The 20,463-nt window shown below is 43.2% G+C and overlaps 1 protein-coding gene across 7 annotated transcripts in view; it reads left to right on the top strand.

Annotated features, from left to right (window-relative positions):
• The window catches only part of CCDC91 (coiled-coil domain containing 91), a 347,484-nt gene extending 331,853 nt beyond the window's left edge, over positions 1–15,631 (top strand). For 6 of the 7 annotated variants that reach the window (XM_064591467.1, XM_045873693.3, XM_064591462.1 and 3 more), the window contains 2 exons: positions 7,877–7,982; positions 10,989–15,631. In XM_064591467.1, coding sequence (XP_064447537.1) covers positions 7,877–7,982; positions 10,989–11,077 — 195 coding nt within the window. In that variant the 3' untranslated portion in view covers positions 11,078–15,631. The remainder of the gene's footprint in view (positions 1–7,876; positions 7,983–10,988) is intronic. The other variant, XM_064591466.1, reaches the window with a different exon arrangement.
• The last annotated feature ends 4,832 nt before the right edge of the window (positions 15,632–20,463 follow it).

Here is a 20,463-nt window from a genome sequence, read left to right as displayed (position 1 = left end):
AAAACTGCACTTTCAGTCCCGATGGCCCTGTGACAACACTGTTCGTCTCGGCGGCCCACGGATAGTACTGATGGGCTTCTGCATGGTTTTTCTAAGAGTGGTACAGTGTCCGGGCTGAGCCAGTCACACGCGCCGGCTCAGGCCTCCCTGTGGCCAGTACCAGGCACTTGCCTTGCTGCCTGCGTTGTACATCGCAGAAAAACGAACGCTAATACCAACCTTACATTTGGGAGACGGGGGAGCCGTTTACAGGCTCCGGCGTGCTTTCCCATCCCCCTCATTTAATCCTCTGGTCACATCTGGTGCTGCTCAGGCACAGCTGGAAGATCAAGTGCTGGCAGACCACATCTGGAAGAGAGATACATCTGGCACTCTCGCGCACACCGCCTCCTTTCCTCTCACTCTCCCAGAACTCGGGACAGGGAGTCAAGACACCTGGCATCTCAGGCGCGGGCCAGCCCTTGGCGGACTGAGTTCAAGGGCAAAGTCCCTTCTCTGGGTATAACTGCGTATTAGGTGATTTCTGAAGTTCCTTCCAGCTCCAAGATACTATTATCCTGTGACAACCTGGAGAAGTAGACAGGATATTCCCACAGAGGGAAAAAATCCACGCTTTCAGTTAAACTACACTAATTACTTGGACAGTATGTGGCTAAATAAGATTTCAGAAATTGATAGCTTGCGGACAGGATTTGTCCTAAGGCCCCATTTTATTTGGCTCCCAAAGCGTTTTATATATAAATGTGCTGCTATATCTTCATTTGGGAATATTTTACATAAAAATTCACATTTTCAAATTCTCTTAAAAAATGGGTCTGACAACATGACAATAATTGGCTGAAATGGGTTCGTCATTATATTGCCCTTTCAGTTAGTGTTTTTCAACCTCGGCACTACTGACATTTTGGGTTGTATGATTCTTTGTTGTGGGGAGCTGTCCTTGCATTTTGGGATGTTTAGTGGCATCCCTGTCCTGCACCCACCAGACGCCTTCCCACTGTGTGACAACCAGCTGTGACATTGCCACATGTCCCCTAAGGGGCCAAATGGCCTCAGGTTGGAGGTTTGGGAAACTTTGGGGTAGGCATTTAAATAGCAAGCCCTGGAAAGCAGAATTTTGGAGCTGGGAAAAAGATGAAGTGAAACCTTCTTTTATGAAGTAGGAAACTGAAGCCCGTCCAAAGAGGTTAAGTAATTTGCCCAAGGTGGTACAACTGGGACAACTAGCAATAGCTCTAGGACTGGGACCCAAGTCCTCTGAATCCTTGTGCAGTGTACTTTCCCCTCAACCTGCTGCCCCCACGGCCCACTGCCTACCAGCTCCTACCTGCTCTTCTTACAGGTGGGATGGTCCCTTGTCACTCTCCCACACATGCAGTCTGATCCCGGCCATGGTGTATGGGTCAAATAGAGCAGCTCTTCACTTAAAGGGAGCATCTCCTGGGTCTACGTGGTCCCTACTGTCTCACTCAGATAGGAAGGGGGATTTCATAAATATTATCTTATTCTCTGTTCGAGTGATTTAACCTAGGATTTTCCTCATTCCCAGCCTATTGAGATCACCAGGCTCTTCTGCATTCTTCTGCGTTCCACATTTCCTCCTAAAGCCACTTACAAAATGTGCCGCCAGACCCAAATGTTTGTTTGAAGTCATCTGTCACTCTGAAAACTCCCCTGGAACGTGGTCATTATACAACAGTTGGATGACATTGTTTATACCCTTAGAATTTGTTTCACCATCTCAGGTCTCATCCTTTTTGATAAAATCAGTTTTAGGACATATTAATGATTTCCCCCAAGAGATATTTTCTTCACAGAATAAGAGATTCCTCTGATGTCAGAACGTTCCAGACAAGGCTCATTAGCCCAGGAGCCTCCAGTGCTTAGGTTTTAGTTGTGGTTCTACCACTGTCTGAGTATATGGCCAAAGCAAGTCTGTAGCTTACTTAACTATAAAACACTGTATTCCAAGGGCTCCTGGGGGCTCAGTTGGTTGTGCATCAGACCTTGGTTTTAGCTCAGGTCAGGATCTCAGGGTCGTGAGATCGAGCCCTGCATCAGACTCCGTGCTCAGCGTGGAGTCTGCTTGAGGATTCTCTCTCCCTCTGGCCCTCCCCTCACTCAACACACACACTCTCTCTCTCTCTCTCTCTCTTGCTCAAATAAATAAATAAATAAATCTTAAAAAAAAAACAAAAACAGAAACCCACCATGTTCTGATGGCCACTTAGATCCCTTGAATCTCTCACATTGAGGTATATTCTTATTTTATCATTAGTCAAAATGTCCATGTGAAATTTCTCCCCTTATTGAGTCCTGCTCTAATTGGTCAGACTATTTTGTTTCTGACAGAGAAAGCCCAAAGACACCTATTGTAAAATATTATTCCTTTACACAGCCACAGGGTGACTGCTCCACAGTTTAATTTGAAATTTTTCTCATTGTCAGTGAAATGTGATCTTAGTACTTAGTACTTTGCCAAAATGTCAAGTAATTTTTCACTCAGGGTATGTCCTTCTTGGATGTCCTGCTGAATGTAAGAATCATCTGAGCATGGAATGATGCATGAATCACCCTCCTCCCCTACCACCGTTATCAATTCTCCTTCTCAATGTGGTAGGACATGTCTTATGTCTTCCTAGATTGTGACCTGGAGTGATGGAGCACTGCCTTGTGACCGCTCACCACTGCAGAGTCCCACTACCCTGTGTGTGCTTATTGGCTTGGTTTCTATTCTGGATCTATTTCTCTTTGGCATAGTTTTCTACTGTCTTGGCTTCCTATTGTCTCCTTCCCTCCCCTTCCCTTCGCTTTCTTTTCCATCTGTTCTGTTCTCAGAGCCTGAGGGAAAAAGAATCCTTGCATGAAAAGTAATGATAGCAGCATGGCAGTGTATACAAAGGAGATGGGTAACATTTCTTTGTGTAATGTTTTGGGAAAGCTTGTTCATGAGGTATGCTTGGACCAGTGGAGAAGGGAAAGAGATTCGCCAGAAACCCAGATGCCCAAATTGAAGAAATGAGTTGGGCATTAAGGGGGGAGTGCAATTTGGACTCCCCCAACACACACCAAGTTGTACGTGTAGAACCAAAAGACCGTCCACCAGTGATGATCTGATCAGGACTGGTTGGGGGACTGGGCCAGGCTGAGGCCCCCCAACGAAGTCTTCACTCCCTAAAACCCAGCAGGACCAGGAGGCCAGGGCAGTGATGGTCACTTTATCTCCAAACCTCAGTCATTCTTAATTAGACCCACATTGGGAGTCTCTGTGTGAAGGCACACACACCTTTTTCTTTTGTCTCTATATCAAGAATGAAATAAAATAGACTGATTTAAATTTTTGCTTATTATTTAAAAAAAACCACCACATTAACTACTACCAATTGAACCTTGACTTTATTCCACCTTTTAGCAGAAGATCACAGGGAACCGTAAGGACAGTTGCTGGCTGTCTTTGACTTTGTATTCTCTTTTTCTTTGTCAGCAAGACAAGTCCTGAATTTTAGCTGGGCACAGGGCATCCCCGGGGAAGGCTCTATTTTACAGATTGGTGTGACCACATGACTGTGCTAGCCAATGGGATGCAAGCAGGAAGATGTAAACAACTTGCAGTTCACACCCCAAAAAAGGGAAAGATTGTGCCCAATCCTTCCCCTTCTCCTTTTTCACTTGCTGGAATGTGGAGGCAAGATTTGGGAACAGACAGCTTAGCCCTGAGGTGAAAGATGAGTGTTGAAGATGCAAAACAGGATCCGGGAGCCTGGTCCCAAACTGGGGAGCTTCCCTCTCAGCTCTGGACTGGTTGTGTTTGGACTGTATCATGAGCGAGAAAAAAATCCTGCCTCTCTTAAGTCGCAATTATTTTGACTTTTGTTACAATAGCCAGACCTGGTTTCTAAATAATACTGGTATTCGTTTTTATACCCTTTGTGCAAACGAGCATCTGGACCTCAAAGAGACAAATAACTTGCTTGAAATTGCTTATAGGACAGTCCCCTCAAGCTGCTCAACTATGATACTTTCTCTTAGAATTCCTCTCTGAGATGAAAATGCCAGTGAAATAATGCAGCTCTTTCCCCTCACCAAAGGAATAGCCAAATCTGAAGGAGACATGCATTCCGGAGCATCTGCCTGGCTGAGTGGATGAGGGTCCATTCTCTGTGAACTTCCATCCTGGACTCCCACCTCATCAGAGGCTGAGTTAGTTTTGAGGTTCTGATAACCTATATGGTAGGTCAGTAAATCATAAAAATGATCATCTTCACTTAGTATCAATTTCTTTACCAGCATTTTACACTTAAGGGCTTAAATGTGGAGTTTTATGTATTTAAAACAGAGTCATTTAGCACTAGAACAGAGATTATGTTGCAAGATATTTTGTTTGTTTATTTAAGATTTTTAAACATTGTATGTTAGTGAGATTTGGGTTGTGAGAGCCATCATGGCATCTCTGACTTGTTTTCTGTTCTGGGGTACCGAGGCGCTTACTTGTGAGATGCCAAAACAGAGGTATGGTGGCCAGGGTTTCCTTCGGTCCTCTCTGACAAAAAGAGGATCCATCTTCACAGTGATCTCAGCACTTCTGATGCCCTTTGGAAATTAGGAAACAACTCAATTATACCTGTGAGCCATAACTTGATCTCAGTCATCTCCAAAGCTATTTCCAGGTTAGTCAGAATCAAAACGGCACACAGAGGGGGAGGCAGGGGCAGATTTTCTTGCCCTTCTGCACAGGAGTGGGAGTGACTGAGTAGTGAAAGCCAAAGCTGGGGATGAAAGCAGGGACCAGAAGAAATGCCAAGAGAGCCAAGATAGCAAGGAGATAGGGGTCAGAGGTCAAAACAAACAGGGATCCAACCAGGCTGGGGAGGGCTCATCCACACCAGCACTGAAGCTTTTTGAGGCTGAGGAGAAGGAAAGTGTTAAAAGAAAATTTAGAGAGCTTTACTTGATATGAATATTTTACTGAGTGAGAAATGAACTGGTCACAATCAGGGGCACCTCAAACCCAAGAGTATGAAGCTCAGGGGCATGATGTTATGGCATGGCTTAGAAAATGACAATGATGAAGTTACTTGACCTTCACAGTGATTGGTTATTGCAGTGGGGGTTTCCAGATGGCAGGGGATTAGTTAAAAGTGCTTATCTTATACTATTTTAGGAAGATGTTTTAAGTTTCTTTGATGATTATCATTGGCATTTACAAGAAATAACCCAAGGTAAGTTCCATGGATGCTCATATAAATAAGCTAGATTGAGTTTTGCTTACTTGGCTTAAATGGTTCTGTCTGCTTGGGAGATGTTTAAGCCTGGTCTCCATTTTATTTTATTTTAATTAAAATAAATAAAAATTGTTGAGTGTCTATTATGTGCCAGTAAGTCACATTTTCACACAAATCCTGTGGATGGTATAATTATCACCATTGCTTAGCTGAAAAAGATGGTCTCAAAAAGTTAGCCCAATGGATGTCACACCACTGATGAATAGTAGATCTGGGATTCAGACTCTGGTCTAATTCCAAAGCCTGTGTTCTTTCCATCCATAGCAATGACTAGAGAGCAAGAAGCCTGCCGAGACAGGGCAGGTTGTAATGAACTGGATCAAGTTGACAGGGAGTCAGACCTGGACTTTGTGTAACCACATGGGGACAGGGTAACATCTGGCACAAGACTTTTAGGGAGTGGGCTACCTTTGGGAAAACACATTGATAAACTGCCCTGGGTGTGGGCCAGGAGGCCTGAAGGTCAGGGTCTGGAAGATAAAGGCAAAACCAAACTTCTCTACGAGTAAGTTAACTAGAATTTGGGACATGAGCAAGAAATTTGACAGAAGAGGGGAGGAGTTAGAAGAAAAGAGGGGGGCCGGCACATGATAGGAGGTGGAAGCCACAGAGAAATGTGGCCAGGAAGTGGGGTCCTGGTGATGAGGTAGCTGAGAGGTTTTGAAGAATAGAAATGGGTACTATTTCGTCATAAGTTGACTGGTTGCCGCACTGTTAACTCCAGCAGTTGCCTTAATTGTCCTAAGAAAGTGTGTCACGCACACTCACATGGCCTTGTGTTTGAAACAGGCTCATGTGGAATGTCCCAGCAGGAAAAAAAGAGAACTGCTTAGTGTAGAGGAAGAGGTGACAGCTGACAGGAGGATGGGCATAGAAAGGAGAGGGTTCCATACATGGAGTGATTCGACCTTAGCCGGAAGTGGCCAGGACACTTAGAAACAACCTCCTGCCCACATGTCAAAGATGAACAGGGATTCTGAAAGGGTTGCTGACTGGGCTTACCTCATAGGCGTGAGAATTTAAAACAATTTCATGTCAGTCTGAAAGGGCAAGTTGACTTTAGTTGACATCTGGTTTATGAAAAGAAGGTATTTCTGAAAGAGCTACTCAAGGATGAAGAGGGTGACCTTGGGCGGCTGTCCATTCCCATCCTTGGTAGGGTGTAGGCAGAAATAGTATGGCCATGGTAGAGCAGATTCAAGTGTTGGAATGGACGAACTATACAACCAGTTGAACGCCCTCCCAACCCTGAGGGTCCTGATTCTAAGCCTATCAAAGCAACTTGAATTAAGTATCCAAGCAAACAGGAGTTGATTTGGGAGTGCACAGACCAAGCTCAGCGTGAAGGAATGAAGTCCACTCAACGGGTTAAAAGTAATGCTGAACCATTAACATCCGAACAATAGATAAAGTCACCTTGCTATTGAGACCCGCTTCTGGCTCATTGAAGATGTTCTCACGGGCTCCCTGCCACCCCATGACCAGTGGCATGGTACAGGCAGCCCAGGATTTGTTTTCTGAGCAGGTGGGCAGATGTGCCTATCGGAATGGCAATTCACGCCTTGATGTCTGCTGTAGAGGCATCTAATGTTGAGGACTTTTTTGTCTTTTGAGATTAGATGTCTAAGCCCTTTGTCCCAGCTCGTTAGTGAGGTCCAAGGGCTAGAGGCACCCAGAGGGAGTGAAAGCCCACCCGCTTCTCAAGATGTGGAAGGGAAAGAGGGAAAGAAGCAGCGACAACTGGCTCTCTTTTCTCCCCTGCCTCGCCAGAAAAAAACCACACCAGATGCTGCTTCAGTCCTCGACTGTTTGCAAGGACAAAGTATATACCAATGGATAAAAAACAACTAAAAAGATTATACTGAAAAAAAAAAAAAAAGCTTCCTGGATTTTCTCTCAAAATGTGCCCAGAATAGTATATGCCCGCAAGTTGGAGAAAAATACCTAAGTAAATATGATATCCTGCCAATGCTCAAATTTTGTCTCAACCAGGGATGAAGCTAGCTTGGGTACGCGAAATTCATAGATAAACCATAAACTTACAAAAAGCAGACTTTATTGGTTTGAATTTTGGCTTGTAAGGTATTTCGCCACCCGCTCACAGGAGAATGACAGCGCGTAGTCAGAAGTCACAGGGGAGGGAGGGCAGCAAATATCTTACATCAACCACAAACTAGACATCATCCCAGGAGAATTGACTGTAGACCTCAGACAGTTTCTGATATTTGAATTAAGAATAAAAGTTCCCATATGAAGCCAGTCTAGGAAAGGCATCCTTGATGATTCTCGAAAACTCTCTCATGTGTTAGATTCCTCCACTAAGCAGGACTGAACACATCTGGGGAGGGGGGGTCACACCCCCTTCGATTAGGTTCCAGAGACTCAGGAGTTCAGTTCTTGCCCCAGAGCCTCCTCCCTTCGTGGTAACTAAAGGTAAATTGACCACCTCACTTAGTAAATCTGGAAGACTGAGTCACATTTAAGCTACAGCTTGGCTTTAGAAAGGTTTTCTTCCACGAAACTGTTTTTGAATTAGGGAAAGACCTCCCGTTCTTTCATTTAACAAACATTCTGAAGTCTTTCCTCCAATCCAGATGTCGTGCTGGATTCTGCAGATACAAAGATGGAGACACCATCGATGCTTTGGAATAGCTTGGAGCCTAGTGAATAAGATGCTCATGCAAACGAGATTAAAGCCCGGTAAGTGAGTTTATCAGGGATACACAGTGAGTGGCATTTCAGGACGAAGGAACAGTACCTTTCAAAGGTACCAAAGAGGGAGAGATTATGACAGTGGCAGAAGGAGAACAGGTCAGTGCCAGGGTCAAAGTGGTACCTCGTACTCTCTGGCTACATCAGAGATTTCCTGGAAGATGAACAAAGGCATGGTGAAGCTCAAGTGCTTTCCTGCATTTGAAGTTCAACAAATCCAGAGATACTGACTCAGAGCGAAAGGAAATAACACATCTTGACTGATTTCTTTGTGATACCCCAAAACAAGTGCCGGGGGACGTAAGGATTATTGTCTCTGGAATAGTCAGGGCCGCTTTGCGGGTGTGTGACCTGCAGCCACACAGGGCTCCGTGTTCGGAAACCTCTGGTCTTAGATACATGCTCTCCGGTTGCTATCTTGAAATTCTTTACTAATGGCCAAAGGGTCCTGCATTTCCTATTTCACTGGGTCCCCAAAATGATGTAGCTGATCCTGAGGAAAGGACATTTTCAGAGAATTTGAAGTAGTTCAGTATTGTATACAAAGAAGAAGGAGGGAGAGGTGGCTGATGAGGTTGAACAGGTAGGCAGGGGCATAGGTTGAAAAGCCTGGAAGTCTGGGTCCTGGGATTGAGCCCTGCATTGGGCTTCCTGCTCAGCAGTGAGTCCGCCTCTCTCTTTCTCTCTCTCCCTCTCCCCATCACTCATTCTCTCTCTCAAATAAATAAATAAAATCTCTATTTATTTTTTTATTATTTTTTTATTTGCGAGAGAGAGAATGAGAGAGAGCACGAGAGGGAGGAGGGTCAGAGGGAGAAGCAGACTCCCTGCTGAGCAGGGAGCCCGATGTGGGACTCGATCCCGGGACTCCAGGATCATGACCTGAGCCAAAGGCAGTCGCTTAACCAACTGAGCCACCCAGGCACCCAAAATCTTTATTTTTTTAAGTGTTTTATTTTTTAAGATTTTATTTATTTATTTGAGAGAGAGAGAGAAAGCATGAGAGGGGAGAGGGTCAGAGGGAGAAGCAGACTCCCTGCTGAGTGGGGAGCCTGATGTGGGAGTCAATCCTAGGACTCTAGGATCATGACCTGAGCTAAAGGCAGTCACTTAACCAACTGAGCCACCCAGCACCCCTAAATAAAATCTTTAAAAAAAAGAAAAAAGAAAAGCCTGGAAGTCGTGCTAAGCATTTAAAATTTGCCTCTGAGAGAAAGATAGTCATGGAAGACTTCGAAGAGGAAAGTAACATGAAGAGATTGGACTCTTAGATCACTCTAGTGTAATGTGAGTGATGGAGTGGAAATGTAACAAAGTTTTTGCCATTTAAAAATCAACACTTTTCATTGTTCAAATTTCATTTGTCAGGTCTAAATTTTTGATCCATGTTAAAATGCAAAGGCCTCCAAGAGGAATAACTGCTAGGATTAATGTACATTTTAGGGTAAATTAAGCTATCAGGATTTGTGAGCACTTTTGAGAACCAGAGGTAGGAAAGAGCGCATGGAAAACAGGAAGCCAAGGGCTCTGTTTGGAGGCAGGAGCCATAGAGAAGGCTGAGCCTTAACGGGGAAGTTTAGGCTTGGTTTTTTTTTTTTTCTCCCTTCAGTTTGCATAAGACCAGCCTGACCCACACATAAGAATTTGTTTCCTAAAATTCCTTTTAGCACTCCCTATCCAGAGTCCTTTAGTGCAGTGTTTCTCAGTGTGGTTCCCAGGAAAGCAGCATTAATATCACACGTTAGAAACACCTTCTCTGCCCCATTTCAGGTACACTGACTCAGCTGGGGTGGGGGTGGGGCCCCACAGTCTGGGGCCACCAGCCCCCCGGGTGGTCCTCATGCAGCTGAAAGCTGATGCATCATTACAAGTTATCTGTGTCCCTGAAACTCTGACCTTACAGGAAAAAAAAAAAGAGTGGACATGCCTGTCTGGTATTAGAATGGATAATCAAACGTGATTTTAATACCAAGAAGAGATTCGGCTTTGTCCTAAACATGCCTTCAATGGAAGTCTATTCAGTGAGTGATCGAAGTTATAGATGATTGCAGTGTCTTTGTAGGTGGTAATTCCAGCATTCCAGAATGACTTTAAAAGGTCATATTTTGTTAAACAAATTCTGAATCATGCTGCTGGAGCTAACAATGGTATTTAGCAAAACGAGATAAAGATGATTCTTTTTTTTTATTACTATGCAAGCACGGTTGTTATAGGGGAAGGATTTTTCACGTGTGCCATCATCTTCCAAGGGATAATCTGGAAAATTCCATTTCTTGGTGTCTTACATCGCACTATTAGTATCAAGGCTATGTTAATGCGTGTCCAAAAGTTGCTTTTGTTTACATAGTCTATAATATTTCCGAAAAGGAGCCTAAGTTGCTGTTAAAGCCATCATTTCTCAGATTCTTTCCATTGTCTTCCATGAGTAATCCAATACACATGGAAGGATAAAAGAGTAAACACTTTTGTGATAATCCAAATTTTTCCAATGGAATTTTAAACAATCTGACAGTTCGGTCTTATTAAAAAGTGATATAAAATAAATGCTTCTTAGCAAACAGTTGTCCAGTAAATATTATAATTCTGTCTCATATTCTCACAGTGGATTGTTTTCTGAGTCTTTCAGTAGAATTCTTTCAAATTAGAGCTCAATGATCTTCTTTATATTTTATCCAGGGTTTGAAATACATGAACCTGTCTCTACTTACTTGAACAATGGCCTCTATTATGGTGTCTTTTTCTTTAAATCCAAATATTATACTCAGCATTTTAGGAATTCCCTATTCCAAATACAGGCAATTAAATTGTCTATAAGTTATTCAGAGCCTTAGAAAATGAAATGAAATAGGAGTTTGTACTTTGAAATGAGTTCAAAAATGTGTACCATTTGTCAATGCTAGTCCCTGTCAAATAGTCCTCATTATCTTCTGGTTCTGCTGTTAACAGACGAAATAATCTGACACAGACTTCTCTAACAAAAATATTTCCTTCTAGGAGAAGTCTGGCCTTTCTCAGCAATCAGGAATCAAATTCTTGCCCTTGAAGATGGGAGAGAGAACAGAATGCTTCTTGGTGCCATATAAGCTGGATGAAATTTGAAAACATCCCCTAGGATACACTGGGGGACATGCACAGACATTTGCATTGCTTTCCCCAATATTCAGGACGAACTTGGAGCTGATAGCCTGGTACTCCAGAAGAAGAGAGAACCAAGTGTGGAGCTTTGGAAACCCTGAAGGTACTGTCTGAGGCCAGGGCTCAGATGCAAGGGTCACATAACTGGCCTGACTTTCTTTGGCCTCAGGACTCGGAGTTGCGACCAGAATGAAAGTGGTCAGCATCTTTTTCAGGGACTGTTTACCCAACCCCCTTTGCACTTGCCCTTTTCACTTGGGGTCCCCAAAGTATGGTTCTGTTCTTACTCTCTTATAAACTTCAGTATAACCAGGAACTAAATGAGTGTTTATTGAACCAACGTACAGGAAGGAATGAAAGAACAGTGGTCTCCTTAATCATTTCAGGATATTTGATTATTAACCTAAATGAATTTCTAATTAGTAGGCTTGGAGACAGTGTGAAGAAAATGTTTGGGAGCAAGAGCCTCTTTCTAAAAGCTGGGGTCACAAACTCATCTTTTTTCTCCCCCACTGCCTCCTCTTCCTCCCTCCACATATCCTTCTTGGTGGGGGGTACAACACATCCATCAGTGCTACTGTTTTCCTCTTCCATCAGAGTCTTGTCTGGTTCCTGAAACCCACACCATTCTGTCTTCATCCGTCAGTAAAAGGGTGGGATAGGAGAACAGGGAAACTGCCTACTGAACAACAGTTCTACTTAGATATCCTAGAGGGACTATAAATGCCATCTGAAAAAATCACTTCCTACACCCGTACCTGCTCCTTATGCTGAAAGACCTCTGTTATTATGAGTTGGCCAAGTGAAGAGTTTGGAGATACTTGGTTCCCTGGGTGGTAGTGAAGCTACCATGAAGGCATGCATGGGGGTTTGTATGCAGCGCAAAGTGTGGGAGGAGGAGGTATTTTGGAAATCAGAGATTACGTCTCAGTGACAGTGACAATGTCTCCATGCTGCAAGAACCCTAATGCGTGTGAATGTTTCAGAGACAAAAGAAGGTTGTGCTAGACAGACATGAAGCCAGGAAGCACCATGGTCCCATCTCCTATAGAACACAGTCCAACAAGCAAACCAAAAGGAATGGGAACCAATTCATGTCTTTGCTCATTTTCCCAGGAAATAGTCAAAGGTGGGGCTGGCGTAGATGAACTACCTTTTCATGCCCCAAAAAAGTAGCAAAGTGTTGTCCAAATCCATTCTCCCCCTATTCACCATGTTTCATACTCATCACTCCCTAATATCTTCTGAAATTCCCCCCACGCTCAACTCCCAACTTCCATTCCCACTCTCTTTCCAGCATAAATCTTCCAGCTTCTCCAGACTACCCCCAGCTATTAACTTACACCAAGCTTCTTGATAAGGTCCAGGTGAATGTGTGAGTCTGTGTTTGTGGGGGGCTCCTCCTAGAGTGAGGGAAAGGGGCCAACTCACTCACGTTGTCTCTACATGCAGTGCTCCTCCTCCAGCTATCTGCATGACTTTTGTAAAAAACAAAAAACAAAAACAAAACAAACAAAAACAAACAAACAAAACCCAAAAACCAAACAAACAAAAAACCAAAGAAGAAAAAGAAAGCAAAACTTGAAAATAAAGAAAAAAGGGAGCAGTATGTCTTTTAAATGTGCTATGGGTACATTGTTTCAAAGGCCCACATAAGTGTTATTTAGGGGAATGTACTCTCTTTGACTGTTTACTATTGATTAAAAGTCCTAGATGTAGTGAAGTTTCTTGTTAGTTTGTAGATTCTTTTTCCAGGAGAGACCAAATAATTTCTGTCTGTTAGAAAGAGAATTTCAACGAATAGAGTTTATATAGAATACAGTAGGACATTAACCAGCTTTGTCTCTAACCTAACATTCTTTCTTCGTTGAGCACTCCATTTTTAAACTTCCTGTAAATGCCAGATTTTTGAATGCCCCTTGAATCAGTCTTAACATTTTATTGATCCTTTACTAATTACTGAGTAGAATGAATCTTTGACATATGTTCAGTTTCTATTTATATGAGAGTTGTTTTTTGGCTTTTTGAAAATTCTACTGTAACAACTCTCATGGAGCCCTAGCTTCCCTCAGATGCCTGCTCAAATGCCTCCTTCCTGTGGAGGTATTTCTTGACCATGCCATAGGAAATAAGACCCTTGGCATTTCCCAGCTCCCTTCCTTTGCTTCCCCACAACATTAATGTCCACCTGATATTTTATTTTGATTTTTTTTTTGTCTCTAGCCACCAGAATGGAAGCTCTGTGACTTTAGGGACTCTACAGCCCACTCCCTGATCAATAGCTGCCATATAATGAGTACTCAGTGAACATCGAATGAATGAATGAATGAGTGAATGAATGAATATATTACTCTCAGGCATCCCTGCTCCTCAAAGGCTAATTAGATTGTATACAGCCTTACACTTGGAATTTTGATGCATATTAAAAGTACTAAAGTTGTATTTATTTTTTTCTATCTCCAGTGAGTGACTTCTTCTGGGCCCTTTAGTGAAACAGTTACCCTTGCAAGTTCAGTTTTCTGAACTTGCATGTGGCACTTGAACTTTTCACAGTAAAGACCAATATAGAGGCCAATGTAAGTGGCATTATCATTATTATTGTTGTCTCACTGCTTCTGCTGTTAGTAGCTATTGTTGAGGATGACAACTTTCAGGCAAGAGGAAGGCTTCCAGAGTCTTCAAGACTAAAACTCAACCTGAAAACACCTTCCTCTTTACTGGAAAGCACTTCCTAGGAAAACAGATTTTTCAGGTAGTTTTACTTCAGGACCACTGGGCCTCTCTCCTCATATAGCATGTTAATAAAAAAAAGAAACTAACTCATGAAGTATTTTACTAATGTGCCTAACGAAGGGATGGGAAAATGCACGAGGATGTCTCAGAGCCAAACTGAGCTCAAATATAGGCATACATCTCAGCAACACCTCTGAGGAAAGCATCTCCTTTAAATACATGTTTGTACCACTTCAACATCAGAAAAACTTTTTCCAAAACAGTTTTTTTTCCCACTGCCCAATAGCTAGAAATTTCTTAGGAATGAGTGTCTTCCCTAAAACAACAAACTGTCTTCTTTTAGCTCTGTGCCCTCAGAGAAAATAAGACCGCCTCAGAGATTTGAGTTTCCAAAGCCTCAGCACTTGCAGACAGTAAGCAGAATAACAGGAGACTTTACCCACGATCTGGTGGTACAGTGGGAAATCTGTTTCTGGAAGCTAAAGTCAATGGGAAATCCTTGAGCTGGGAGACTCTGAGGTTTAGCGGCTTAGATAGCAGAGCTGGTAATATGCTGACCAAGAGAGCTGAAGAAAGCTCTATGTCAGGAAGCGCTTCTACTGAGACTACATTAGGAACACTTTACTGATGGTTAGCATTAGAACGTCTCTATCCAAGTTCAACAGAAATTACAAGACTCCTCAGATTACTTCTCAGAGGAGCAGGGAGCATCTTCCATGCTAAAATCAGAAAGTGGAGTGGCCTGGAGCCTCTTCTAGAAAAACGTTAAGAGTTACCAGGGCATTCAATTGGGTTCACCTCGGCAGGAAGACCCTAAGAACACTTTTCAACTCTCCCCCGAATGCTCCCTCTTTAAATTCCTTATTGACTATCTCCACTTTCCCAGATCAAGTCAAATATCTCAGCCAGCAGAAAATATCCTCTTACTATAAAACAAAAATGTGGAGGACTTCTGCCCCATGCCACCAAAAGACTGGTGAATGGGTGGTTACATTTTTAGTGTCTTCGTGTATGTAGGCTCATGCTGCAGAATGTGCACTTCTCGGGCTGACGAATTGGAAACTTCTCTTCTGTAGGTGGCAGCAGACCCACCTGAAAATTATTGCTCCTGTCAAAATAATACTGATGGTTAATAGTTACTAAGCATAGAGAGAGCATAGTGGTAAAGAGCCTGGGCGGTGGAGTCAAGATGGATTCCTGACTCCACTGTTGACTATTTGTCCGTTTCCTAAGCCAGTTACTTAACCAATGTATGTTTCAGTTTGCTCAACTGTAAAATGGAAATCTACAAGGAAAATAACAATGGCAAACCATTTCAGTTGTTTCCGAGGTGCCAAACATTATTCCAGTGTTTCGCCTTCATTAACTAATTTAATGCCTTCAACAGCCCCGTGAGGTGGGTGCCTTTGTTAGGTGCCTCCTGAGTCTCCTGCACTCTCCTATCTTGAGCGCCAGAGACTCTGGATACCTGTGAAGGACGATGACGTGTTTTTTGGGCATGATCTCATTTCATCCTCAGAGCACCCTTGTGAGGAAGGCACTCTTCTCTGACCCACGTTACACCTGAGAAAACTGAGGCGCAGAGAAGTTAAGTAACTTACCCAGTGGTGCCGGGAATGATAGACTCTAAACACCCTGCTCTTCAATATGATGCATCATAAGATTTCTTCCCCTGGAGCTCCCCCATTTGTTAAAGGGGAATGAAACCAACTCAAATCACATGTTTGTGAATGGGAAACATTTAAAAAGGATGGCTGAAGAGCTGCCTTCAGTGCTTGCATCAAAATAAACAGATCTGATAGACACAATCAAAATCTCTGGCTTTAATTTTGTTGTTGTTGGGTTTTTTTCCCCCTTCGGTACAGGATTTTATGATGAAGTTTCCATGAGAAAAGGGATCCTGTGGTCATGTAAAATAATCAACAAAAAGAATGTAGGAAAGGGTACTGGTAAGCCATATGAGGAAATCACTAACAAGATGTTTGTCTCCATACGGACATGAAATTACCCAAACGTAGGATTTCACAATCTACAAGATGGCAATAAACTGCCCCTAGAGGGCGCCAAAGTGAGCTCCTTTTTTTTTTTTTTTTTTTAAATCTGTGTCTGTAGATTGATCTGGACCTCCTGCATCTCTGAGGGTTTCTGGATGGTCCTCAAAAAGCCCCTCGGGGCCTTCCTCTGGTTTGGGGTGTGGGCCACGGTCACCCAGAAAGCTAAATGCAGCCTCTGGGTGATAAAAGCCCTGCGGTAAACTGACTTCCAGCTAACCGCAGGGCAGCAGAGAGCGTCTAATGCAACCACAAAGTGGTTTGCTGGCACAGAACCTTCCCAACCTTTGGAACGAGATACCGGGGGATGTTGTTTAGTCTCCATCTTGGAAATCTTTCTTTTGACGAGAGGAAAGTTCTGATAGCCATCAGTCTGAAATCAGCTGGGCACAGCCTTAGGTGGAGGCAGCGGGGCAAGCAAGTGGCATCTCACCACCTCAAAACCTACGGTCTTAAAGGAGCTGCTTACGCAGTTAATTACAAGACAGGCGGGCATACGGATGCCGGCGGGGATTGACAAACTGCACGTAGACTCCCAGAGCTCTTTGCAATATGACATTTGTTTTTCTAAAAAATGTCAAGAGACATTCCATTTTAATGCAGAATCAGGAGTCCTCGGTGAACTTCGGGAGTCTTCAGGTATGCATGCAACGCCTAGCATGCTGCGGTCAGCCCGACAGGGACTCCTTGTAACAGATGCCCTTTGTCAAGGTCACTGTGTTGAGCTTGAACAGAATCATTGGCCTCTTGCAATCGGGCTGCCGCTTCAGGAACCCTGTTCTGAAGGAATTGAGATTGACAGTGTTAAGACCTTGAGTTTTTTTCTTTACAGTATCGCCACTGCTTATTCTTCAGCCCTGCCTTTGAGCTGGAAATTGATGTACTTGGCTGATGAGACGAAATTACATGAAAGAATGGCTTTCATCATATTGCTCAATTTAAGGATTTCTTTCATTTCAAAGGCAAGGTTAATTACCTCTAGAAAATGTTGAGCAATTATCCACTAATAATAGCAGGGGAGATGCTCCTGGAGCAGCCAACTCAAGGTAGAGGGGGCATTTTCGAGGAAGGCAAGAGACTTAGATTTGAATTAATGCTGGAAAAGGAAAACTATGTTAAGCTTTTAAGGACTTTAATGGGGAGAGACAAGACTGTTGCTTTAGCCTTTCAGCAGCCTTGGCTGTCAGTTTCTTCCATTTTTTTCCAGGACTTGGAGGAAAGGCCTGTTTGATGCACTCCCTCTGATGTTTGCCTGCACCCGCTTATAACCTAGAGCAGAGGTGGCTCAAGTCTCTGGCAATCAGTGGGATGCAACAAAGGTGTGAGCTCTGTGTTAAAGCTGAAGAAGAATCTAGTCTGGGGCTTTTCAGTTGCATCCAGGGATTTCCTATTTCACTGCATATTAAAGTACTCAGAGTTCGGAGTCTTGCTCTTGGAGTTCGGGGATGAGTGATGTCTTCCAAAAGCCTGGGCCTTTTTGCAGGCCCAACACACACACACACACACACACACACACACACAGAGTGCTATTGTATCTCTCCCTCTCAGGCTCAATTTCAAGTCACTGAAGAATGAGAAAGCTTCCAAATAAGATTCTCTCCATTTTGCTCAGCTCGAGATCCTGTGGCAGGTGGATATAGAAAGTGGAACAATCCACACTCTGTTCTTTCTTTGATTCCTTTAGTTCTAGAAGTAAGGTTGTGTGTGTGTGTGTGTGTGTGTGTGTGTGTGTGTGTGTAGGAGCTTGTTAACACACACGAGACCTTGTCCTTACTGCGAACACAGTTCTCACGCAGCCCCAGGATTCCTCGGCACCTGGGAGGAAAGCTGGTCAGTAGGTACCGGGAGATGCTTCGAAGAGTGGGCCCAACCTGGTGCTGAAGGGGGGCCGTGGAGATGCTTCTCTATCTCAATAGAACCTCCTCACCTCTTCGAAAAGCAGGGCTGGCAGGAGGCTGTGCACTGTTCAAATAAAATCCTGTCACCACATGAATGCATTTCAGTTCCTTTCTCTCCAGAAAGAGCAATTCCCTGATTTCCTGGGCTAGCCATAAGATGATCTTAGAACCCCCACATTATAGCTCTTTAACATTTCAGTATTAAACTCACATGTGCTTAGGCCTAAATACGATAGGGTTTACAGGAATTGATCTTGAAACTGAAGCCCAGAGTTTCAAGGATTCTGCAAGGGAGAAAATTATTAGTTGCTGGGATCCCATTATTTGCGATTATGAGCACTGAGAAATCTGGGGTCTCATTTCTGATAGGTAGCAGCCACCATCAAAATGCCTATTTTGGACAGCTTAGGACCTACTGTTAAATCCTGCCTTTGAAAATTGAAAGTAAAGAAAAATAAGAATACATCATACAAAAAATCTGCCAGGTAATGCAAAAAGAAATAGAAAACTTTTCTAGACAGAGAGTGAAATTAGTTAAATTCACTTTACAGAAACCTCACCATCTAAACAGACTTGTTTTTCTCCTTTTTCTTCTGTGAAGTTCCAAGGGTACTTTGTCAACTAGGCAAAGCTCAGTTTCCGACCTTTGCTTTTTTTAAAAAAAAACACATTCTAGCTTTTTCACAACTTTGAGCCTACTTGTCCCTGTTTGTTCCCAGGTATGGAATATCACTAAATGTCCAGTATTAGAGCCGGAAAGAACAGTCAGAAACTCTTTATCCCATCCTTCCATTTTATAAACAAGGAAACAGAGACTTCGAGAAGTGGAGAAACTTCGGTAAGGTCCCACAGCTAGTTAATGACAAAACTGGGAGGCAAATTCAGACTTCCTGACTCCCAGTCCAACAGAGTCGGGATCCAGATGGTACACATGACATGAGATCCTCCCTGAGATGGGACAAGCCACTGTAAGGCTCCAGGCAGAACGGACTAAATGCAGCCACAGAGAAAAGGAATGAGGCAGGAAAGGAGGAAAATTTTAGATCTTTGAGGCTCTGCCTCTTTGCTTCCTCTACATATTAGCTCTCTGGCACAAAGCCCCGTCACCCTGACCCAAGAAATCACCCTGACATTTCAGATATTGAGCTAGGAGTGTTCTTCTGTCCACAAGAGATGCCATGGGAATTATTACATTTATGTCTAATATAAGTAGATACTAATCCTAAAATGAAATCTTTTTGTTTGTTTCACCTTTTTTATTATGTTGTCATAATCACCATACATTACATCATTAGTTTTTGATGTAGTGTTCCATGATTCATTGTTTGCGTATAACACCTAGTGCTCCATGCAGAATGTGCCCTCCTTAATACCCATCACCAGGCTAACCCATCCCCCCCCCCCAGAACCTTCCGTTTGTTTTTCAGAGTCCATCGTCTCTCATGGTTCATCTCCCCCTCTGATTTCCCCCCCTTCATTCTTCCCCTCCTGCTATCTTCTTCTTCTTTTTTTTTTTTTAAACATATAATGTATTATTTGTTTCAGAGGTACAGGTCTGTGATTCAACAGTCTTACACAATTCACAGCAGTCACCATAGCACATACCCTCCCCAATGTCTATCACCCAGCCGCCCTATCCCTCCCACCCCCCACCACTCCAGCAACCCTCAGTTTGTTTCCTGAGATTAAGAATTCCTCATATCAGTGAGGTCATATGATACATGTCTTTCTCTGATTGACTTATTTCGGTCAGCATAATACCCTCCAGTTCCATCCACGTCGTTGCAAATGGCAAGATCTCATTCCTTTTGATGGCTGCATAATATTCCATTGTATGTATATACCACATCTTCTTTATCCATTCATCTGTCGATGGACATCTTGGCTCTTTCCACAGTTTGGCTATTGTGGACATTGCTGCTATAAACATCGAGGTGCATGTATCCCTTCGGATCCCTACATTTGTATCTTTGGGGTAAATACCCAGTAGTATTTACTCTATTTTCTATTTTCAACTTTTTGGGGAATCTCCATACTGTTTTCCAGAGTGGCTACACCAGCTTGCATTCCCAACAGTGTAGGAAGGTTCCCCTTTCTCTGCATCTCTGCCAATATTTGTCATTTCCTAACTTGTTAATTTTAGCCATTCTGACTGGTATGAGGTAATATCTCATTGAGGTTTTGATTTGGGTTTCCCTGATGCCGAGCCTTATTGAGCACTTTTTCATGTGTCTGTTGGCCATTTGGATGTCTTCTTTGGAAAAATGTCTGTTCATGTCTTCTTTAAAGGTAAGTTTCTTTAAGCATTACAATATAGACTTGGTGCTTATAAACTAATGCAGGTCTGACGACTATCCAGTACTCACTCATTCATTCATTTCCTCATTGATTCCTTCAGTAGACCCTTACTGAGCACCTAGTCCATGCCCAGAGATGCAGTGGTGGTCAGGAACAGGCATGGTCCTGGCTCCCTTAGGACGTATAATTTACTGGGTGCAACAGACATTGAACAAGTATTTGCAGTGAATTTTGGAGGGACACATCACAGAACTCCACTAGGAACCAAGGGACTAGTTTGACATTCCAACTCAGTGGTTTTTGTTGAGGGTAGTTTGGAAAGTGGTGGAGACATTTTGGGCTGTTATAATGCTG

Source organism: Mirounga angustirostris, unplaced genomic scaffold, assembly GCF_029215605.1.
Source record: "Mirounga angustirostris isolate CCGP_5_RB_7025 unplaced genomic scaffold, mMirAng1.0.hap1 SCAF_5, whole genome shotgun sequence".
Classification (NCBI taxonomy): domain Eukaryota; kingdom Metazoa; phylum Chordata; class Mammalia; order Carnivora; family Phocidae; genus Mirounga; species Mirounga angustirostris.
Note: the sequence above shows the minus strand (reverse complement) of the source record. Positions and strands in the feature narration are given on the sequence as shown.